Source organism: Haemorhous mexicanus, chromosome 1 (assembly GCF_027477595.1).
Source record: "Haemorhous mexicanus isolate bHaeMex1 chromosome 1, bHaeMex1.pri, whole genome shotgun sequence".
NCBI classification, from domain to species: Eukaryota; Metazoa; Chordata; class Aves; order Passeriformes; family Fringillidae; genus Haemorhous; species Haemorhous mexicanus.
In genome coordinates, this window is record NC_082341.1 from 19,930,923 (window position 1) to 19,955,665 (window position 24,743).

Here is a 24,743-nt window from a genome sequence, read left to right on the forward strand (position 1 = left end):
AAAAATGAAAAGGTAGAGGAAGACAGTGATCTGCCTTTAATCAAGTTACTTGAACCTGTGGAATATTGTTTTCCCTAGACTTTTACCTTTCCTTCCTTCTATTGCATCAAGTCGCTACCCTTGTCTCCCTTCGTATGTTACTTTTCTCTCAGTTTGCAATAGACACCTCTGTTTGTCTTTTACTTGGAAGCACTGAAATCCTGCAGAGGGAAAGGAAGAATCAGTCTGCAGCCCCTTGGCTGCCCAGCTCTCCAGCAGGCAGTACGTGGTTAAGCAGCTAACTCGCATCATGTGCTGACTGGGTGAGCTCATGTGTTAGCAAAGTGTGATGGCTGAAAAAGCACTCTGCTGTAGGCTGCATTATGGACTACATTAGGCTAGACTGACAAAGGAGATCTATTTTTGATATTGCAGTGCCAGCTTTTGCACACTTTGTTCCATCTCCTTACTGGATGCATTAAAAGAACAATCCAGCTAAGAATTAATTTTTTTCCAGGAATTAGGGTATTAAATAAGAAGCAGTCAAGGCTATTCACAAGAAATATTGAGAAGAGGGCTGGGATTTAAGTCCTCCTATCCAGGATTTTGAAGCCAAATGTTATCTCTTGAAATTGATTCTTTCTTTTTTTTCTCTGCCTCACAGACATGCACATGTAACAGTAGTCCCATTTACCTGTTAGTCTTATTACATGACAAGAAAACTCAAAAGTTATATTTTTCTGCTGCATCATCTTCCAAAATGACACCTCTTCAGGCAGTAAAATATTCTGGACTGGGGCTTTTAGTCTCTCCAGTTGAAGTTTTTACTCTGAAGAATCCCAGTTTTTTAGGTTGGATATCAGGAAGAAATTCTTCACAGAAAGGGTGACTGAGTGTTGGAACAGGCTGCCCAGGGACGTGGTGGAGTCACAGTCCCTGTGGGTGTTTAAGGGAAGACCGGATTGCAGTTGGTGCCATGGTACAGTTGACAAGATGGTTTTAGGTCATAGGCTGGACTTCATGATTTCCAAGGTCTTTTCCAACCTAGCTGTCTCTGTAATTCTACTGCTTTTACTGATGATACTGGTAATGGGCTAAGGAATCACTATTTTTGACTTAACCCATAGCAATTAAGTCAGTACACAGAAGTGCTGAATCATTTAGAAGTGGCAATCTAAACCCTTTAGACTGGCTGTCTGGTGGTAACAGCTTTCTTGGGATGTTGCAGCCCTTGGAGTAAGGAATTCTTTTAGACCTGTGCACCTGTTCTCAAAAAGTACTCTAAACTACAGAGATAAAGTGGATGAGGGGCATCACCACCTCCTCTAAATACTTGTAAATATCTTGTATTATTCTTGTATATATGTTTGAATAATACTGGCCAGATGAAGGCAAGAAAAGGAGCCACATTAGTCTGGATCTTCTGGTGTGAATGATTCAAGCATAGCTTGTCCATGTTAATTGTTCGGTAGCTCTGGATATCCTCAGCAGAATACATTTAGGGCATTTAAGAACTTTAGAGATGCAATAATTTGCTTTTATTTTTTACTTGAACAGGAACCTCACATTGGAGGAGAAGGCATGAAGGGAGCTGGACTATCACTTGACCAGCTGAAGCTGCTCCAGAGATTTGACCCATCGGCTGTGACATTGCGAGCAATGGATATTAATTCTTTGCAAGGTTCTAGAGAAGATGACCTGATTTCTTTGGCAAACAAAGACTGTATAGGATTTTTCATTGCAAAATTTATTAAATCAAACAGTAAATAAGGATTTGGGAATGCAACCTGAAAAAATACCTCAGTGAGTCTAAGAACAGTTCAGACGTGAAGTGCCTTTCTTCCTGCTGCAATGTTTCCAAGCCAACGGGCTGACGGCAGGGTTGCTATGGCAGCACTAAAATCTGCCAGCTGTTCTGATGGGAAAGAGCCACAGGTTGCAGCAGAAAAGTCATGGTTGGGGGAAGGGTAGTATCATTTGTAAGTCTCCCTCTGCTTTTGTATTTACAGCAGGTCAGTGCCTGAATGACAACTATGTTCACTCATACTGCTGTCTGCTCTGGTTTCCCCTTACCTGGTGCGGCAAGCGTAGGAAGGGGATTTAAGCTACTTTACAAAATGCAAACATAAAAAAATAGATGGGAACTATTACAATGACTTTTGGAAAGGGTAGTTTCTATGGAGGTTTACCAATAGTTAGTTTCCTTAAATAGTGCTTCTCAAAACACTGCAACATTTTACAAAGGACTGTTTTATAAATTGATACTTAGAACCTCATTTCTCTTTTATTTTAATACAAGCAAGATTCTCTGTACACATAGTATATACACAAAATACGATTAGGCTTTGTAGCATGTCTTTTATAGCAGCATGAATATATTAAACCATCTCACTCTGGGAATGTAAATAAATATTGTTTCAACATCAAACTTCCCATGCACAAACTGTATTGGTTCTGAAATAGCCTATTGGACTGGCTGACAAGTGACAGTTTTAAAATCAAACATTTGTAACAGAAGGGGCTACAGTTATGATTAATATATCAAAAGACAGAAAACAATGCATAATACCATCTGAAATGTTGCAAATCACCTTTCAAACAACTAAGGATATTAACTCTTTATTGGTTAGAAAGCATCACCAGCTAAAGTCATGAAAATTGAAACTGGGGAAGCATGCTAATGAAAACTGCCTTACTACATTGCTCAAAGTTTAAAGCATCTGAATTTCTTAAAAGATGTTAGATGTATTTGAAAATTCTCCTTAAGTTCTAGGTTGAACAGCATTCTCAGTCCTGCTGGAAATGACAATAGCACTAAAGAAGGAAAGCTAAGGACAAGGAAGAACAGAAACTGACATCTGTGTGTGTTTGGTGTTTTCCTCTCACTCATCAATTTCCAGTTTTTAAAAGCATTATCTGAAAAAGTCTGTCTTTTCACACATAATTATTTGGTTGGATTAAAAAAAGCAATAGTTCTTTTATCATTTGTCTTTCTACTGTAAGAAGTGTGTTTTGTATTTGCTGGCAATCAAAACCATCTATACAATTCCCTTTCTTGGTAGTCTGATTGTTTACTTATATTTTCCATAAATGTTTTGATACTGTGTGTTTCCTACTGCTCTTGAAAAAAACCAAAATGTTTCTTCTGTCCTGCCAAGGTTGACAAGTACATCCCATCCTTTGTAAGGCCTATCCTAGCAGGATAGGAAAATGGAATTCTTGTCTAATATTTCTATACTTCTACAAGTTGGTCATTCCTTGCCATTAAACACACCATGTCTAAAGAAAATTTAAAGTTATTTTGTTTCATCAGTAGTAGGTGAGATATCCTATTTGGAGTCATGTAAGTTCATACAATAATCTTTCTAGTCTAAATATGGTGAAAATGATTACCTGGGAACAAAAGGGATAAATCTTTTATTGTAGGAACATGTTGAAATCTTTAACTCAATGCTAGTAAAAAAGAATTTTATTTTTTGCAGATTATAGAAATTTTGTAAACATATTCATATAAGTAAGGAACTTTACCTCCAGTTTCAGTAGCAGGATTTGTGCAATGCTGAATTTCAAAGAATTAAGACTGCAGAATTTTTAGTGGAATATTTGTTGAGACGTCTCCCACTTCCTTTATGTTTGGATGATAGGCATTTTAAGGAAGTGACCTCACTTGATATTATAGAAGTTTCTTGGGGGTGGGAAGAAATGTAACAAATTTTTAGTTAATTTCAGTGTAATTGCAGAGCAGACTTCACCTGAAAAAATTACTGATATATGAACTTTAGCTATTAGAGTTGTTTCTGCAAAAGTCAACTGCCAGCCTTAGAAGAGCACTCAGCATATTGAAGGGATTGGCCTGAGCTGTTTCCCAAGGGCCTGTCTCTGTTGGGAACTGGGGAGTGACTTCGTCAGGCAGGTCAGAACAGAAACTCAATTAAGAGGTGTCAGCCCTTGAAGGAGCCAGCATCCTTTCTCTCACTACAGGTGTGGCTAAGTTCGATGACTAAAGTTGGATGGATGCCCTTTTTCTTCTATTCCAATCTTACTGTGACTTTAGAAGTGGTAGGAATTCTTTCTCATTGACAGTTCTGATGGATGGTGTATATATGTTTTAAACATATCATATGATTACTTTCCTGATAATCTTTACACACTGAATCATTGTGCTGCACCAGTTGATGCTGAAGCACAATGGAATATATTTATATGTTTTATGTATATGAGATATTTATATATTAAATTTAAAAAGTTATTGTCATTACAATGAAAGATTAAACCTACAAAATAGACAGATTAGGCATGCAATCAGATCCTGTCATTAAGAAAGTCTGAAAAGTAGTTTTCTCTATTTGAAGAAATAATTATTAGTAATAGTGCCAAATCTAAATATCTATCTTGGTCAGTAGAAAGATACTAAAATAGGCAGCCTCATATATTATGAAATTATAATACAGCTTTTTCTTGTTTCAGTGTCATGGAATGCACCAGTTTTTTTGATCACAGCATTTCATATGCTTTTTTAGGAATGGGCTAGTGAGGGTGATCAGTCAAGAAATTACTTTGGAGTGGACAGTTTAAAATATAAAGAACCTTGTTTATATGTTTGATTGTTCATGAATAAGAAGTTTATGAGAAAATCCAATTTTGTACTGCTAGAATTCTTTGCAGAGTAGGTATGCATGATAGATAAAAGTGGCAAGAATAAAGGAAAAAAATGAGAATAAGGATGAGTTAAAGGAACCCGCTTAATCTCTATTATATCTGATATAAACCTTTTCTGGGGCTGCGTAGGAATACATTTCTAGGGTGGTAAATTATAAAAAGAAACTGTCTATAAAACTACTGTAAGCTTATATGTAATAGTTTGTTATATAAAAATGGGGAAATAAATTACAGACAAATTGCCAAGCAATACAATTGATTGAATAACATTTGATTAAAAACATTCACAGTAAAAATGGCATCCACATATTTTACAGATGATAGAAGAACTAAGATTTTCGTGAAAGATCTGCAAGAAAGTAATAAATATAAGTAAATGTACACCAGAAATGGTATATTACACTCTGAAAAATAATTTCTCTGTTTAGACTTTGTAATAAATTTTTTTGCAATGTGCTTGATTTTTATGGATGGAATAGAATTAAAGTCAAAAACATTTGGAAAACAGCTTTCAGCCTGATGTTTTAAAGCAATCAGAGGTCAAACGTAATCACAAGTCAAAATACCTTTTGAAGAGGTTATAGTAACTAACAAACACAGGAGGTGGTTTACACCAGCTCTTTTCCTTTGAACATCCATTGATTAAAAGCAGTCAGACCACTCACTTCATTCCAGCCAAGGGAATGATAATGGACCCCATTTAAACCTTTGCAGGTGTCCCAGAACGTGAGCATGACTTCACAGACCAACAGAGCTTGAAAATGGTAATTGCTAACAGATTCATAAAAGACAAATATGAAGGGGGAGCGTATTAGATCCGGGCAGGAACTGTGTGTACAGGATGAGTAACCAGATATGCAGGGAGAAGTAAAAATGGGCCTCTCCCTTTATTCAGGGTTCAGTGAGTGGAATTTCATTTCCTTTTCCTCCATTTATCATAAGGACTATAGGCTAAGAGTATACAGATTTCTGCAAAAAGAGGTGCTCCGCTGAAACTTTGTGGCTTTAAAACTGATCTCCATTAAATAGGTCCAGAGCCTTATGAGAAACTATTTAATTTTATTCCTTGAGAAGCAAAAACTATGGAACTCTTTTCAGATTCTGAACTCTCCATGCCAGACACAGAATATGAATTCATTCATATGAGCATTCTAGAAGAATTCTTTAAATTCTAGGCAGTAATTTATAGATCAATTTAGTAAAAATAGTGTTTTCAGCATATAACTTTTAGTGATGCTGCCTTTGTGCACAAACCTGTTTGCTTATTCTTCCCTGCTGTCCTGTCCCTTAGCAGGTCTGGAGACTTTTACTGTCACCCCCTTCCAGTCCCTCTGGAAGAGAATTCTTTCTTCCATGACATCAATGTGACACTAGACAACTGGTAAAGGATAGACTAAGGCTACTCAGCACTGATGTATAGTAATTTGAAAAAACACATAAAAATAAGGTTAACATCTAACATATACATGCAGATCTTAAAATGCATCCCATTCCTTCCATACACTGAAATTCTTTAGAAAAATACAGAGTTGAGCTGCCCAGACTTACACATCCCTTAATTATCTTCCTCCCTTTCCTTCTATTTCACTGGTTTTATTATCTTTTTAGTTCATCTGAATGGAAATTTTACAGGTTGTTTTGTACCACACATCCATAAGACTCTGGAGCTCACTGGGACCTCTACCATTTCTCAGATTCAAAACCCCTGAAACCAGATACAGAAGTATGAACTCATTTTTATCCTAATGCAACCAATATTAAACCTTCTAATGGCAAAACTCTGCTAAGACATTTCATCACATAATCTTTGATATGTCCTCCACTTGGAGTATTTTTAAAGCTTCTTACTGACATAACTCTGTTAAAGTGCTTTTCAAAGTAGTGCTCAGCAGGCAGGTGGTATTGTGCAATATATGTAGTACAAGCTCACATTACAAATGATTTGTCACTCTTAAAACAGAAACTGAAAAAAAGTATCTATCACAGCTAATGAAACCTATTCAGTGAGTCTGCCTAAGAAATACACGTGTTTGGTAGTATGTTGTCTATACATAAATAGCAGCACTATATAAAACACAATTCTATGACCAGTTGGATTTGGATTGGTCTTTTTTTTTTTTTTTTTAATGTTTATGCTCCATGAATCAATATATAGGCCATACTTAAATACCAGGGCTTGGACTATGCTCTTTATTTTCTCATTTATATGTCTATACACAAACTGCCTATGCCATAGTTTTCATATACTACTCAGTGCTTTGAAATTCTGCCAAACATCCCTTAAAAAATATTTTAAGAAAGCTGAAAAATAAACACTCTCTGGAGCAAAAGTAAAAAAACAAACAAACAAAGCAAAAAACCCCACACCCAACCAAAAACCCAACAAAAAAAAGAACAAAATATTCAAGGTATTGAAGTGGAATCACTTCTTAGACGACATAGTTGTCATGAGTTGCAGGGAGCAACACTATTTACTGCAGCTGGTAAATTAGCTAAAGCCAGGTTATACAGAGCAAGACAATATAATTTTCTTCTCACTTACATGTGATCTGATATGATTCAAACAACAGTCTTTTAATGTATTTTTTTACAGATACCCTGAAAATTCTCTTGTATCAAAAACCAGTTTATGTACTCTTCTATATCCATTTAGTAATACAACAGATCTACTTACCTATTCTTCCTTTCTCTACAAAGCCATTTACTGATGTTTAGAAAATTATGAGAATTGTATTTCTAGAAAAATAACCTTTTTTCTTGTGTTCTGCACAGTTCATGCTTTGAGCCAAAATCTACCCTTGAATAACCACAACAGTCAGCAGCACTGGGAGGAATGGCCAGATAACTGACAGCAGAATTTCCCACTCTTAGTTTGTTGTAAAAATGCTTATAAAGCATCAGGGAGAGGGGTAGGAGAGGAAGGGCAGAGAATGTTTAAGCGAGTTTCTTAGATGCTGGGCTAGGAGACTGGAGAAAGCATGCACCTGCCATATATCTTATCCATTTCACTAAAATGATATTCAAAATCAGGCAATGCTGATATTCCCAGAATTGAAATAATAAATAAAAAGAACTTCCAGCTAAACTAATTATTATCACACTACAGTCTTTATATAATGTGCTATTTACAGGGAAATACAAAAAGTATTTCATTAATACAAGTACTACAAAGACTACATGTGATGCAAAACAGCTTTTACACTAGGCAAGGGTATGGAACCTGGAGTCAAAAATAATAGAGAATTTCCCCCCACTTACCAGTGCAACAGGTGTTCAGTGCAAAACAAACTGTGTTCACTCCCTTTGATTTCAATGCATTTTCTATAGAAAGCTCCTAACAGACTCACAGTCATTTTTCTATGCTCTCATCAGCAGCACAACAGCTTTGGTGAAGGAAAAGCAGTGAGCTGGCTGCAGAGTGGGAATGCAGAGAATTGGCAAGTGTAGAAAAAGTGGAGGAGCTACAAAAATTTATTTTCCAACAAAATAACTCTCCACAAGCTGTGTAAACTTTTCTTACTAAAACAAATACTCTAAAACACAAAGATTTTACATTTCCAGTGAAACTCACAGTAACATTTGCCTGGTTTTACTCTCCTGAATCTCAACAAAGAGCCAGCAGATTTATGCTTTCCCAATTACCTGGGTCAGTAAATTCCCGCATGTTCCCTGAATGCAATTTGGATTTTTAAATTAAGAGACAGAATGTAGAAATAAACTTTTTGGGCTTTTGAGTAACCTTTGTTTTCTTCAGTAGATTCTCACAATTTGCTGCCTAACGTGCACACGCACACGAACGTCAATCCACCACCCACCCACTCACATACACACCTCCAACATGTGTGCTCTGTTTACTGACAGTAGAACAAAAACTAAGCTGTGCCCATTGCAATATTGTGACCTGAACAGAGAAGAATAATTTATAGTGGTAAGTTCATTATCTTTACCGTAACTTTAAAATGCAAAATTTGGTTTGCAAGGACAGCATAAGGTATAAGAGTTACACCCTTTATCTCAAGCACTCATCCATATTTACAATAAGTATAAGCTTTCTGCTACAGAAGAAGTAGTATTTAGATTGAACACTGTTACAGATTTCCTAAGTGAGGCTAGTTCCAGTTGCCAGTAATTCAAAAGCAAATCTGCTGACTTGGCATTAGGACTCTAAAACAGTGTGATCAAACTTATATAGTAAGAAGGTGTCTGCAGAAATAACATTTATAAACTGTATATACAGTACACAGTACCAGTACATAGAAAATAGATTTTGACTCCATGATCCCCTGTGTGTAAGGCAAGACTGAATTCTGTCTTCATACGGAGACCACCAGAGGTACAAGCAACAGAGTGGTGCTTAAATCAATATGCAAATCAAGTGCATACAAATTAAAAATCAGAGCAGACAAAAAGTTTTAGATTTTTTTATGTGCTGATCCTGGCTTGCTGAATACATGGGAAGTTATTAAACATCAAATGTACCTTTTTTTTAAAAAACACTAACAACACCTTGATGGCAACAGATATTGTTCAAGTGGCAGCTACCAAAAACAGCTTGAAAAATGTCATAGTACAACATCAGGAACTCTTCAGTTGTACTACACTAATTCATATAGCACTAACCAAAAAAATAAGTATATGAATATTCTATTTCATGCTATTGCTATGCAAGCAACAGCAATACAAATCAGCATACAGAAGGATACCATATGTTCTGCAAAGAACAACCCAAGATATTTTCAAGGGGCATTGTTACAAGACTTCAAAGAAACACAAGACTGCCAGAGGCAGAAGTTACTGACGGATGTAAACATCCCTGTTCCACTCTCCTGCATCGTTACGTTTTTTCGATATCACTTCCCCATCCTTGTCACAATATTGGTCCCTTGATTTATGACGACTGCGCTGTTTGTTGCATTCATTGTGGTCCTGCTCGCGGTCCCTCTCCTTCGAGCGATGCCGAGACTCTCTGTGTCTGTGTTCACTGATCCCATGGGACTCGTCTCTGTGATTATGATCCCTGTGAGAATCATAGTGTTCACCATGCTCATGTGAGTAGTCCTCCTTTGGCTCTACGTAAGCTGAATCTCTGCTGTCTTGTGTTTCTGAGTCAAAAGTTTCTTGCCTGTGAAGGCTTCTGCCACCACTGCGATGGTTGTGGTGCTGGCTGGAGGAGGAGCGGTGCTGGGATTTCTTGATGGGTTCGACCCGTGCTTCCTCTTCAATGTGGGGACCGCTGCGCTCAGGGACCGAATGGTCATTCCTCTGGTCTCCTTGAGATCCCTGCTACCAGAACCAGCAGTAAGGTCAAGAGGTACACATTGAAAAGCTTGCCCCAATATCAAATTCAACTAGCAAGTACCATGAAAGCAATAAAATTGCAAGTACAGAACATCCACTTTGAATCTAAACTAGGAAAGAAACCATTAGTATTTCACTTTTACTGAAAATTCAGTATTATAATACAAACAATCCTTTTTACTCTCATCAGAATTTAGGGTGGTACTTGGGTTATTCTGTGGCACTTTCTCACTTCTTGTGATGTTTCTGACTACTCCAGTTAGCAGTCATTGTCACCACCCTCCAAAGAAAGAGAGAGCATGCAGAAACAGGACAAACTGCAGAAAAATTGAGAGGAGATATCATGCCAGGAGAGGGCATATATCAGTTGAGAGTTTACAGATGTGTGTCTGGCAACAGCTGCTATGGGAGAGTGATTTAGAGGGCTGAGGAGGTGGATTCCAGCAAAGAACCAAAATGCAAAACCTTGGCTCTTATAGAGGAACTTTTTTTTTTAAGGAAAAAAAATGCAATTGAATCTGGTATGAATAAAGTTTGTATTATGATACTAATAGTATCACTGACCCTCTGTTTTCTCAGCAATAATTTCATTTCTTCTTGGTAATGAAAAATTAAACATTGACCTCCTAATTTTAAGAGCTCGAGAATACAGCCCATTGCCAAGAAAAGCAGGAGGAGAGTGATATTATCACATACAAAATTTCCTAACACATCACTGCTATTAAAAGACCGAAATAAAAATTACCAGGCAATAAACCTACTCTTCACCCGCATAAATGCTTTGAAATCACTGCAAAATGAACAAGTGACATTATTTACCTCATTTGGGGGTTTCATTACATTAACCTGCTATTATTGCCAAACCACAGCTAAGGACTTTTCAGGCTTAATTGCAGAAGTTTTAATAGTAATATTGAAATTGAATTTTGCTTCTCACATCAGATGAAGAATGTCAAGACAAAATCAGCTCTGCTGCCACAAAATTAATGTAGATTTTACCAGAGTTAGACAGGCATTTGTTTGTGAGACTGTTCTGAATACCAAAGTTAGTCTTAAGTTTGCCCTTCTATGTTCAGAGTTGTCTAAAAATAAGGATTGCCCCCAGGGCAGTTCATGGACATATCTTCTTTCTGCCTTTCTATTTTGTGGAAAAGAGCTAGAGGAAGGAGGAAATTTTGTCCTTCAGCCACAGATCCTGGCAGGTGGGTTTCCTAGCAACCCAAAAAGTAAAATTACAGGAAATTGGAAAGGAAAATAAGCTGTATTTAATCAGAAACTTATAAAAAGCAGCATATTCCAAATCAGTAATTTGGTAAATTTGACAAATCCTAATTTTCTAAGACTACACTTTGTTATGTAAACATCTGAGAAATGAGCTGGGTTTCTAATTCGAAACAAACGGCATAGATGAAAACAAGGTAACAGGAACAGCAGTCGAATTTCTTATTTGTTCTTGCTTTTGTGATTCTCAAGATGATTCTGATTTGCCAGAAGGGAATATAATAATTGTAAACATGAGTAGATCTGTTCAAGGTGAAATGAAATGACTCAACAGAGGTGAACTGTAAATGAAATGAAAAGCAAAAGAGTCCAAAGCAGAAACAGTCCTGCTTTGCATGTGTAAACACAACTTTCATCAGTTCATCACCATGACTGGTTTTAAGGCACATAAACATAGTATACATGTGAGAAACCCTATAGTTCTCATGTATTCAAAGGCAAGTACCTATACATAATCATGACTAATAAAATCTGTCAGTGCTGTGGTTTGAGAACAAATGCAAAATTTGAACCTGCATTGGAAACACTGCTGCTCTTACAAGCTCAGATGCATCTTCTGTGCTATGATGAGCACATGAGAAGAAACAATGAATACATTTAGAACCAATACCTGAAATTTCAGAATAGAGGTAGGGCTGTTGGGATTTATGGGCAAATTCATTGACAGTAACTTCCATTAAATATTACAGGGACACTGAACAGGTAATGTCTAAATCTGGATTAGATTCCAGCTTTTTGGTTCAAACCAAATTTGGGCTCTGATTTGGAATAGATTCTTCAGTGCAGGAATTTTATGGCCCAATTTCATAAGGCTTTTTGTCTAAAATAGAAAAAGTTTGAGATAATCCTATTTCAGTACTCAGTTTGTACTTTCAAAGAAGTAGGGGTTCTTGGAAAGAAGTTTATACAGTGTTGAAAGAGGACCTTTGTCCACTGGGTAAACTTGACTTGCTCCTTATTTCCAGTGTCCCTGATCACCTGCACCATATGTGTGTGAGGTTGTTCCAGTCCTTCTGGGGTTATTTCCAACCATTTCCATACAAGTTTCTTCTGAAGTTCTCCTTCAGGCAGACACAAGGTCTTTGCCTATTTAATTTCAAACCGTCCCAGGACGCCTCACACCTTCAAGCACCTCGTGCCATGCAATGCACACAGGCAGCTTCATGCTGTAAAAATACCACTCTGGCAGCTGGCAACAAAAATCCCTCCTTACAATGTACACTGGGGACTTAAAAACCACAAACCCAAAATATGTTTCATGGCAAAGGGGAACTGCACTGGCCCCAGGGAGGATGACTCCAATGTTCTGCAGTGCGGACGTGGCTCCCCCAGACCAAACAACTGGTGGCTTTTCCCTGTAGAGCAGTCCAGAAAAACAGCACAGGCATAGACTTTAAATTCTCTAAATACAGGGTCTTAACACTGTTAAAAGAATGGGTTCAGCCACCATCATTAAAAAACAGACCCACTCTGGGCCAAGGCAATGACAAGCTCAGGTTTGAGACGTCAGCTGAAGATGTAGCATAGGAAAATGAAACCAAAGGAACAGAAAAGTTTTATGTTCAATAAGGAATCCCTGTTGATTCACACTGCTGTACTAGTAGACCTACAAACAAACTCTGAAACTGCAAATACATCCTCATTTTTAGTCCTTAAAATAAAAATCTGTTAGTTTGTAAGGAGACAGCACAGCATTCAGAAAAGTGTTATTAAAACTCTGCATAGTTCCTCCAAAGAATGTGGTTAATAGAATGAGTATGTGAACTATAAATCCACACTCAAAAAGCATAAAAACACTTGAGCAAAATAATTTAGAAGTTTACAAAGCAAAGAAAGTTTATCTAGCAAGACTGCACACAACAATACTGAATTTCATACTCAGAAATTCTTCCAGCTCACAATTTTTTCAAGGTGTTTCAGCTCTGAGGACAGAAAAAAAGGCAGAAATGAGCTATAGCTTACAGTCTCTTTTCCTACAACTGTATGTGAAAACAAGAGAAGGAGATACCCTTCAAGATGGCTAAAGAAATTTTTCTTGTTAAAGAACAAACCTATCAAGTCTATGGTTTTCTAATGAGAAATAAATTATTTGACACAAAAACTTTTTTTGAAAAACCATAAAGAAAGAGCACAACTATTTGCATTTTAACTTGGGTGCAGATACATTTTTTTCCTTTGATTTTCTAAAAGGAAGTGCTTTTCTTAGCCAAAGTTATGAATTATAACTTGCATATGTGTATAACTTATGGGCATATGTTGAACTTAGGTAGATATTTAGATGTAGTAAGCCTTTATTTGATCTGGGACAGATCTATTTTATCCCCCTCTGTGTACTTTTCAGCCTCAAGGAGTCACTCACTACTTATAATGAAGGAGTGAAGTAGTTTAAACACTTTATTTCATATCATTCAACACATATCCAAAGATAAGCATCTCCTTATGCTGAACACCTCAATAAAATGATACAAACCAAAAGTCAAAGGAGAAGAGAGGGGACATAATATGCCCATATCAACAGGTACATCAGTGCAGAGGCAGGAATAAAGCCTGCTTTTGCCAGCTCACTGGAGAGTGTCCTCGCTGTTCAGAGCACAGAACCTCTCTCAAGGTCTTCCTGCACAACGTGCAGTGCAGTGGGACTTGGATTTGACATAAGAGTTTGGCTTCAAGGAAGTCTGTACTTTTCACAGCAATGGCCAATTAATAAAAGAACAAAGGAAACACTGGAAGGGCCACTTTGACCTTGAGTCTTTAGTAATACAGTCAGTAATCCTCAACCTCTACAACTCTACAGCCTGTGGGAAGATTGGAACAGATTTCCCTTAAACATTTGTGGATCTGCCCTGTACTTAACCCAGTTTGTCATGCAGGGCCACTAGGGCCAGGATTTGCCTATCAGCCATAGTGTGCCCATCAGTCAGGAAGTTACCAGAGGCTGGAATGTGCACAGTTTTAGTCTAGTCTTATTTCTCTGACTGGATTACACATGGACAGCTATAAAAATGTTTGTGGCTGGTACACATATTCCTGGCACAGGCAGTGTCCTGGGCACAATAAAACCTGAAGTATTCCATTTCACATCAACGTATGTTTTCAGTCAGGCCAGCTTAGTCCTTGGAATCAAAACCAGCCCCTAGTCAATACACAAACACATGCTACTATGAATACAATAGCAATAACAGTAACATGCTTACATTTGCCTTTTATACTGAAAATGGGTGAATATCTGCTGAAAAAGCTTTCAATCTACCCACAACAGGAAAACATATTCAGTCATCCTAACTCTGTGCTTTGGAAGGAGAAGAGGTTGATAGAAGAAAAAGAAGAGATGGCATAAAAACTGTACCTGTAAATTAATATTTGGACCTGGGCTAATAGGAAGAGTGGCTGTTGCAAGTGTGCGAGTGAGAAGCTGGTTAGGAGGATTGCTGCTAGGTGGATGTGTGGCCTTCCAGTAGGCTTCCAGATAGTCAGCAAGGTGCTCACAAGCATCTTCAAGCTGGTTCTCATCAAGAATTACATCGAACATTTCCTGATTAAGAAAAAGTTTTAGTGAGAATAATCACCAGGTAGAGGGAGATCAGCTAAAGACATTCATCATGCTTTCCATTAATCAAAATTTAACCACATTTTTAGTACTTGTATTGAGATATTTTACCTTTTTCTTTGTTTGTTTGTTTTGAATGCAGTTGATACAAAAGATGGTAATCATAACTAGCACTAATATTACACTTGCTAAAGCAAGGCCTTGTGACTTCCACATAGTAATGCACAAACAGTCAAAGAGGACAGGAAGAAGCAGCTTGAACAAATCTTAAATACACAGAAAGAAGGGATAAATATTGAACACTTAACTATTGAAAAAATGGGATGGCAAGAAAGGGATTCAGTCCCCTTGTAGAATAACTAAGAGAAAACTAAGGTAAACTAAGACCAGTAACTAACAACCATAAAAATACAGATCATTCAGCCAAGTGTCATACAAATATTAGGTAAGAGATTAGTCACACAGTCTAATTTAAGTCTCCTAAAGTTAGGAGATGAATTTTATCCATTTCCTCCCTGGTCAGGGAGCAGAAGGCAGCTTTGAGGGCCTATGCAGGTCTCCAGCATTCTTCATTGACTTCCTGGAAACCTAAGCATTGCCTAACTGAGATGCTTGAACTTAAAAGATGAAGACATTCCCTTCACTCAGCTCTGTAACTATGGCAAATTATATCTGCAACTGAACTGTACTCCCATCTTCTGGTTCCTTACCCATATTCTTGGCAGCTGAATATGCAGGCAGAAATGCATGCCAGGTTTCAAACAAGTTGGGGTGTCATCACCTCCACTTTATAGGTGGAAATTGAGACAATTTGCTTCAGTGCACATCGAGCTGCAGAGCTGTCAGCTATGCAGTACCACTCAGCTCTTTGGCAAAACCCTGACCAAGAACATTAGCAGTGGTGGGCCATTCTGACAGATGCCCCAGAGGAGCTCTAAACTACCAGAGATAAAGGACAGTCACTAAGAGCGTTCATGTTTCAAACAATAACCCCCCAAAACTTAGGAAGTAAAGCAAATGTTCAGTTTACTGAAGCACTGACTGTACCAGCACACATCCTAATAACTGATTGTGACTAGAACTCTTTTTCCCCTGCACCCTAAAGTGGAGCCCCGAGACCTTAGGAGGTGTTCTTGAAAAAGCAATAGTTAGAGATGGCCAGAAGAGGGCAAACATTCCTGAAAATTATGTAATTAACCTCGTGCTTGAAAAGAAAGGCACCTTTCAGAGACAAGACATAAATTAACAGTAACTCACAGGAGGACACTGTGCCAGTTTATCAGCTGCTACCATCTGTACATTAAGGTGTTTGGCCTGAGATTTCCCTCGAGATTTTATCAACCTCTGTAAAACCTGTGAAAAATAAGGCAGTAAAAAAAAGTGAGCAGATTTAGACTTAATATACATATATAATCACTTAAAATGTTTACATTTGAAACTGCTCACATAAGCAGAGCAAAATCTTCATTTGCTGGCTTCAAGAACATTTCCAGTGTTCCCTCATCCAGGATGTGCTAATTTTCATTTACATCCAAATATCTCCTTTCCTTTACAAGCACTAAAAAGTTCCACTCTTGCTTTTTTTTTCTGCTGCTTCTGGTTTTGTTTGTTTCTAAGTTGAATTTTTTTCAATTGATTTCCTGAGTCTAGCTCTAGACTTTCCTAGCTCTTCCCACAAATTCATTTTTCTCTTTCAAATGCCTCTTCACAAGGTCTGTGCATTTTTTTTTACACACAGTGGAAGAGTATATTATCAGATGTTAAAGTTTAGCAATCAGTCTGACACTCATTCAGTGAAAATCATTCTTTCATTTCCATATTATTTTGATTTAGCAAACCATAAGCACTACTTATGTGATTGATACTGAAAGCGCAATTCCAATTAAAAAACTCACTGGAGCTACATCTTTTCCAAAAGAGGTTTTGGCTAACACTAGAGCTCAGATACTTTCTGATTATTAATGGTTCACTATCCAAAGGGAAGCAATAACAATCTATAACTCTGAACCTAAATGAGGACATGTGAATATCTGCATTTAAGGCCCCCCCCAAAAAAATCCAACCCAAAAAAACCAGAAAGAACTTGAAGGTATCAAAACTATTTACCTTAGGAGAAGAAATCTTTACATATACTATAATGGGAGCAAGAGAGGTTTTGCTCAATTGAGCTGGATGATTAATGGTATCAGCATCAAGCACTACCAACTGCAGTGTCCTGGCCAATTCAAAGATCCGTTCAATTTCACTTTGAACTTCAGCTGCAAAGTAGAAAATTAGAGTTAGAGCAAATACTGAGAGGTGATTAGCTTTAAGAAATGTGACAATATAGCAGACTGGTGTGTTGCTCCTTCTCTGGTTGCAGGAATTACTGTTGCCCGTGCACATCCCTGGCACAGCAGGGTAATGAATACAGCGTTAATGAGGGCGTTCCACCCCTGCTTTGCTGCCCTTGCAGGCACTGCCTGCCTCCCTGCCTCACCCATTCCTGCTGTTCCAGGCTGCAGAGATACTGATAACAGCTCCTTACTTGACCCCAGACCATGTATACAAGAAAAAGGGGTATGAATGCTTGCTGCATCAAACGGCAACCTTAATATGCCATGAATCCGCTACATGTAAATAATGTCAGCTCAGACTTCACTCTTACCCAGCAACCAGCTTGCTCAAGCTGAAGAGCCTGAGATAGGCTTTAGGAAGTAGTGATTACTATACTAGCAGAAACCACGGTTTTCCCATTTATTTCAACTTATCAAAGCTCTGGAAAACAGGTTTTGTTCTACTGGCGTCAGTATGGTAGCATGTTAAAAATTTGGCTATTATGTGTAAAACACTTTTATAAGAGAAAATAACGGAATAACCCACATAACACTATGGTACTCTCCTAACAATCTCAGGAGCTGTGGAAAGCTGGTTTCCCAGAGGAAAAGAACCTTTTCTTCTAGTAGTCGTGCTCCCAGCTCCTCAGTACCATGTCTGATTGGCAGTACTTTCCAGGACAAACCCCTCCAAGACAGATGGGCTGCATCCGCTATCACAAGTGGTATAGAAACTGTCTTCATTCCCCAGTGAAACAAAACTACATATTATAATAGCAAAATCATCTTTAAAATGAAATCACATTTCCTGCTCAGATCTTGCTATTGGCTGATTTCACAGAGGAATTAGAGAAGCTGGGTGATTTATGTAAGTCTATAAAGAAAGTCATTGGGCCAGGCAAGATTAATTCATATAGGTTTTCCTTTAAAGGTTGTGCATGCTTCATGAACCAAAACCAGATTAAATATCTAGTCCATCCAAAGAAAACATTAGAAGACAACCAACAGAGACTTAAAGGTCAAGAAGAGGTACCAAAAATTTAATAGAGAGTTTCTTGAAATTACATTATCAGCCTTTTAGCTATTATGCTGGCAAAAGCTTAACTTTTGCTTGAAAACACAACCCACCTGTCTGGCTAGAGAGGGAGTTTTCTACATCAAATGGTCCCTTTCAAGAGATATGATGAGATTGATTTTTTCTATCTTAGAATAGCAACTGAATAAATCAGTTACTATAAAAAGGTTGCAAAATTTCTAAGGGAAAGCAAGGCATCCCAGCTAGTATTTTGGTTCAATAGCAAATCAATAGGTATTGCTATGGTCATTTTATAAACAAAGTAACATCTAAATGGTCATCACAAATTCTATATATGATATCCTTTATTGGAGGAGGTAGACATTGGTTTGGATTAAATAAAGATCACTTCCAACTGTTTGTGATTATCTGCAGTTTTGGGTGAGCACATACAGTCAGTCTTTTACAGCAGTGAACACTGTGAGATGTGCACAGTGTGGTATGGAAAACATCAATGCATGCTTTGCTGCTGGTCAATAAAAAAGCACTGTGGTCCTGCTGCTGTCGGAATTAGGACCACATTTTTTAAGATAGAACTTTTGATGGTTCTTGCCACATTCACAATTACATTTTCTACAACTTTGTTAAATAGAGATACTGCTGAAATCGCTGAAAACCACTGTCTCAGTTTTAGTAGAAGATAGTAAATAATCTATCCCTAATTTAAGTACAAATGACAACTAGAATAAACATATCAGAGATAATTTGTCACACTGTTCTGATGATGAATTTAGATTGCTTTCCTGCAATTTCAAACCAGGCTCAACACTTCAATCAGTATAACAATATTAGTTAATGTATCATTTTAAGACCATTCCAGACTGCTAAAAAACTCTTGTTCAAGACAATTTATAACCAGAAAAATCTGTCTCTATGCCATTGTATCATAATTTTGTCTTGGGAAGTAGTACTTTCTACACTGCTCGCAGCACTTTTCTGCCAGTAGAGAACACATCTCTGTGGACTAGATTTCCCGCTATACTAGGAATGCCCTCTGCCAGGGTAGAGTTTACCTCAGGGTATCTTCTATTGTGAAACACACCCAGGGCAATAACTGCAGGTAACTGTGGTCCTATGAACCAATCGTTTCCACTTAAGTCTGAAGATGGAGAGAGATCTTTTTTGCCAATTAAAATGTGTTTCAGTATCTACTTTTCTTAACTTGACTATAGGACAAAAATTCAAGGAACTCCACTGCATGACTGGTGAACTAATACATGTGCCTCTACCTCTTCAGTCAGGAATGAATTGAGAAAATGCCACAGGGATAGCTGAAGAGGTTCTGATCTCCTGTTCCTTAGAGTACTTCTTCAGCTTCTGGAAAAGCTTTCACTTTGCCTGAAATCTTCTTTGAATTCCAACCTTACAAGATTGTTGCAATTAATTACATAATAGTAGCTTCTCTTTTTATATGACAAAGGCTTTATCCACTGCAACTGCTTTGGTTTTCATTTTTCTTTAGCAATATCTCAAAAACCAAATTCTCTACCTGTAAAAACTTCTTCTTTCTCAACAATTCTCAACGAATTCTCAACAAATTATCTCTCAGACTTGTGCCCAAAGTAAGCAAATAACTCAAAAAGTCATATGGGGATAGTAACACAAATGTCACTGGTAGTTAAAATAGGGAGCTGAGAACAGTGACAGTAGGGTATCTTCAAAGCAACACAGTAATAGCTTTGCAATTTTTCCACCTCCATGAATACCATCTATTTATAATAATGTCCCTTCTTATGTATAAGAGTGAAGTTATAACATTAAACTCCAATAAATTGTATTTGCCAATCATAATGAGAGGGATAAAAATAATTAGAATTACTGTGACAATCATCATGAAATGCTGACAGCCCAGCTACAACACCCAAACCCAAAAATCAGCTACCAAATTTTAGAGTGACCCTTACAATCTATTTCATATGGTCTCCTTGGTAACCAGAAAGTGAACATATTTTAAATGACAGGAGCACTCAACTATTTATTCCATACAATAAGGAGTCAGCTCTAAGAAACAGTATGTACACATCTCCCAGAGAACTTTAAATACAACACATTTAAACTTATGTCCAAATATGAATTATCAATATCACTACTGTGCCTTGAACAGAAATGTACTGCAATGAGAGGACAAGTAAATCACTTTTCCCGTTATGGGCACAGGCAAATATTCTTTACACCAGTTGGACATCACAAGTGAATTCCAAGAAGAAATCTTTCCCAGTTCACTACAATAAATCTCACCTAAAACACAGGCAAAGATACAACAACACTTTATCTCTGTCAATTTACGACTAACATGATGAACTATGGTGGAACTTAGGGTCACTTATGTAATGCCATGGTACAGGAACATTCTCTATGGTACACAGCCAGAGGAGCACAACCCTCCTGCAAACCTGGGCTCATGCACAGCAGCCAGGAGTCACTGGGACACAGCATGACAGAGTAGTGGCTACACCAGCAATTCATTTCAGCAAGACCCTGATGAAATAGAAGTTCCATGAGAGGGATGAGATGCAAAATGGACACACATCCGGCCTGCAAAGGCCCAAGTGAAGCACCAAAAACTGCTTAGAGGCAGCAAAGAAATTTTGATGTTCACAAGGAGCAGTGAAATTCACATAGTCTCAACTCAGCAGAGCACGACTTTTATAGCCTATTAAATTTGACCTTGTCTCCTGTCTGGGGTATCGGTGGCTCTGTTCTGTTCATTGAAACCGATAGGTAAATTATGATTTCAACTGTAACAGGAACAGAGACAAAGCACATTCTTTTTAAACAGGGTTGCTGATATTACAGACATATAGAATGAAAAGAACACAACTCCGTCAATGTATGCAATACAAAATGATTAGCAACACCTTACACAAATGGCTTTGAAAAAATTTCATAAATTAAGAAGAATAGCTATCAGTAGCCATGATTTTTTATGCTAATTCTTTTATACAAGCATGGTTACTTAAAAATATTTAACCACTAAACTCCATGACTATAACTAAAGTAATGAGAAGTTTAAGGCAACCTCAAGATTTCCATAACAAAGGTGAAAGAAAAAAATATAGTTTTTATCCCAGTGCTTTAAAACCACCTAGAAGGGCTTGGACAAAAAAAAAACATGCTAAAGGTTGTATCTAAAATCCAAGAAAATAAAAAAAATATAGGAAATTATAATTATTGAGCTGTGCTCACACAATTCTCTAATGAGAACAAAATTATGAGCTTGGCTGACAGAATTAAAATTTTAAATTTTAATTTGTGAGTATGTGTGCGTGTACACATGCTTCATATTGAGTGAAAAATCACCAGTGTCTCCATGGGGTACTGCTGTAAGCAGAATGAAGGCCACTGCAGGCTACCCTGGCTGCACCAGGGATCTGTGCTCCCTGGAAACAAAGCAACGAGGCCGAGACACTACTTAGGGTGATCCAATAAGCTACAAGGGGGTTGAGCACAGCAGAGCAAGCTAAGAAGAAGCCCCATAGGTACAGAAGTGTTTGGCCTCTTTCTTTTCATCTTCCTCTTTCCACCCCTCAAGCAGCAATGCTGCTCTGGGCAGGCGGGGAGCGAACGGGGGCTTGGGCTGGGCAGTTTCCATCGCTTCCCCAGGCAGGGAGCTTCAGTCCCAGTCTCCAGGCAGGACTGCATGACCCACCTCACACCATGGGGTGTCCCAGTGCTGGGGAGCAGAACGCTTTGTGCCTCTGTGCCTGCATATCCAGCTAAGAAGGAAAGAATCTTGAAAAACATAAGCAAGAGGGAATAAATGCTTTAGCTTAGTCCTCAGGCAACTGGTCCAAAGATGTCTGGATTACAGGTGTTTTAATCAAATGTCTAACCTAAATCTAGTTTTGTGAATATACTTAGAAAATTAGAAATTAGTAAGTATAAGGTATTACTAAGTATAAGTACTTAGAAATTACTTACAGCCTGGTCTCCACCAAATACCTTAGCCACTAGCCTGTTACGTAAAAAGGGGAGGGTGGGAGTGGGAGGATGACAATATTTTCCAGGAAAAGTGGCTGCATGTGTTACTCATGCCTAACAGATGGGGCTCCTGTAAGGGATAAGGCAGAAAGAAGCTGCTCTGCCTGGAGCTCCTGTCTGAGCTCTGCTGAAGGGGAGCTGTGGGGTGGGGTGCTGCAGGAAGGCAGGGTTTTCCTCCTCCTGCCTGCTGAGGCTCAGTTTAGGCAGAATTCAGATGGCTTTTAATGTACACACACGTCCAAGTGGTATTGACAGAAAAGATGTCATGTTTGGAAACCTCAACAAAACCAAGATCTATTTATAATGGACTAACATCTCCTGAAATGCAGCACTGTAATTATGTGAAAATATGTAACAGATAGTGTCATTTAAAAATACTAAATGGCACATAAAAATATCTACTTCCTGCCTCATTTCTCTGGGCTTGCAAAACAATAGCATTCATGGAATTGTGCTTCTTATGCCAAGTTTAAACTGGAAGTAAATTTTAATGGCCTGTGAATGGAAATGATTGAAAGCAGCAGATTGCAGCAGTAACACAAGTGGCTGAGCACTGCACAAGGGTGCATTGAAATGACTGTGCCAGGAAGAACCACAGGAGCTTCAGAAGGTGCCAGCACAGCACAGCACTGCTCCTATCATAAGGCTCCCTCACATTCTGTTAAGGAGTAATTGTGATAGGAAAACTGAGCAAAGATGCAGTTTAACATTTCTTTTGTCCAGGGGATCAAGCAAGTGAATCTGCATAGTTCAGAACTGGTATCATCATGTCAGGCTGGCAATAACTTGGGTATTTGTGCACTATGCCTCATTACCCAGAGCAGTGCTATAGGCTTTTACAGATCTAGTCCATACATAGGCACCAAGTAAGCATTCCCTTGGTATGTTGTTTTTTTCAGAACAAACATAAATAAAAACGTTCAGCTTTTCTCACAGACAGGACAGAGAACTATTCCATCCTTGCCTATTCAACCCCTCCTGCTGATGGTGTGCCACTCACAAATATTTGCGTATTCACTGAGTGGGAGAGATTCTGACTCTGCAGCCTGATGCTCAGAGTGGGAGGCAAAACACATGGATTCCAGTTCCTTCTCCAGGGAAAGTTTAATTATTATGCAAAGTGCGTAAGGCTCAGCAGGACCAACCAACAGCCATCCTAAAGGTGATCATAGCCTTGTCATGGTGATGGGAATGATGAGTCCATGCCTCTCTTAGCAGAGAACAGAACTGAACCCAGACTTCTTTGTGTTCTGGTTGAACAATGCAAACGTTTAGTCTTGAATAAAATGGGGACACAGACTGCTGAACTTTAATCAGTTCCACCAGCCCAGGACAAAGAAAAAGCCTTGATCAATTCAACCTACAGTATGAATAGCTTTAAGGGAAGCAAACTGTACTCTTAAACAAACAGCTAACTAGCTAAAAATATTTTATTCCCCTATCCAAGTATCCTGTCTATTACAAAGATATCCATAACTGTAGAAATTATTCTAACACATTGCTATACTATTTTTCATTTTGTTTCAATTTAATTATCAATCACATATATTTCTGCATAGTATCATGAGAAAACATAAGAACAGGTTGCTAAGAGTTATTTCTAATTTATAGAAACCATATACTCTTTGAAAACACTCAGGAAATTTCATTCAAATGCTTTGCCTATACTGTATCAAAATCTTATTTGCAAGTTAGAATATTGGAAAATTAGTAACAAACTTCTAATACAGAACTACCTAAAGAATTCATTAGAGAAACTCTGACCTTAGATGTTAAGGAAATCAAGGCTGTTCCAACAGGATAAAACAGTATTTTGGAATATGTGAGACTGATAACTTATAACAGGTTCACTAAATTCATGCTACTCTTTCTCCATTTGTGGGCAAAAAGAAGTATAGCTACATCCTCATGAAAACCCAAAAGTTCTTAGCTGCTATTTTACTGCATTCTGGTACAAGGCAGGTTCAGGTTTACCAGGCTAACATATTTCACACTTGAGAGTGAGAGTTATGGACATTTGTCACAGCTATCTTGAACATAAAATTATGAAGGAACAATCAGGATTTTCCATAATACATTGAACATCTCCTTTATTTTCTTTGAACTCTAAGACTCTGGGAAGGAAATGCACTCTTGGTTGAGTCCAAATTTTGCATTCCTTTTCCTTGGCCTCTGTAAGCAATGAAGGATTCTTATGAGGCCTAGATAGCATTCTCTTAAATTTATCTTTGATTTATAGTTAAGGAAGCCTTTAATTGAAACTTATCCTATAGCACAACTGTCATTAAATTACCAGACATGGAGAATATGTAGTAATATAGTAGATGTATATAATGTAGAGTATATATATATATATATATATACAAATGTATATAACAATTGTTACCATAGTTTCAAGCATTCAATTGCCTTCTCACACAAACATCAAGGGAAAAAACCCCACAAGGCTGAAATTTGCACAGCTAATCCACAACTATCTCTTTGAGCATTATATTTCATTTTCAGAAGACAAAACTTTACGGTAATGATGTGCATGGAAGCTCCATACACTTTTTAGAGACAGCCTTCTAAAGGTAGGTGCTCAATTGCACATGCAAAGTGGGTGCAT

The 24,743-nt window shown here is 37.8% G+C and overlaps 2 protein-coding genes across 11 annotated transcripts in view; one reads left to right on the top strand and one right to left on the bottom strand.

Annotated features, from left to right (window-relative positions):
- Nucleotides 1-3,268, top strand: part of NSUN6 (NOP2/Sun RNA methyltransferase 6) — a 22,311-nt gene extending 19,043 nt beyond the window's left edge. For all 6 annotated transcript variants that reach the window (XM_059842135.1, XM_059842106.1, XM_059842116.1 and 3 more), the window contains one exon: nt 1,537-3,268. In XM_059842135.1, coding sequence (XP_059698118.1) covers nt 1,537-1,749 — 213 coding nt within the window. In that variant the 3' untranslated portion in view covers nt 1,750-3,268. The remainder of the gene's footprint in view (nt 1-1,536) is intronic.
- The window catches only part of CACNB2 (calcium voltage-gated channel auxiliary subunit beta 2), a 246,700-nt gene continuing 224,198 nt past the window's right edge, over nt 2,242-24,743 (bottom strand). For 3 of the 5 annotated variants that reach the window (XM_059842063.1, XM_059842049.1, XM_059842080.1), the window contains 4 exons: nt 16,871-17,022; nt 16,022-16,117; nt 14,564-14,749; nt 2,242-9,921 (listed from right to left, as the gene is read on the bottom strand). In XM_059842063.1, the coding sequence (XP_059698046.1) occupies nt 9,430-9,921; nt 14,564-14,749; nt 16,022-16,117; nt 16,871-17,022 (926 nt within the window). In that variant the 3' untranslated portion in view covers nt 2,242-9,429. The remainder of the gene's footprint in view (nt 9,922-14,563; nt 14,750-16,021; nt 16,118-16,870; nt 17,023-24,743) is intronic. The other 2 variants (XM_059842073.1, XM_059842054.1) reach the window with 1 other exon arrangement.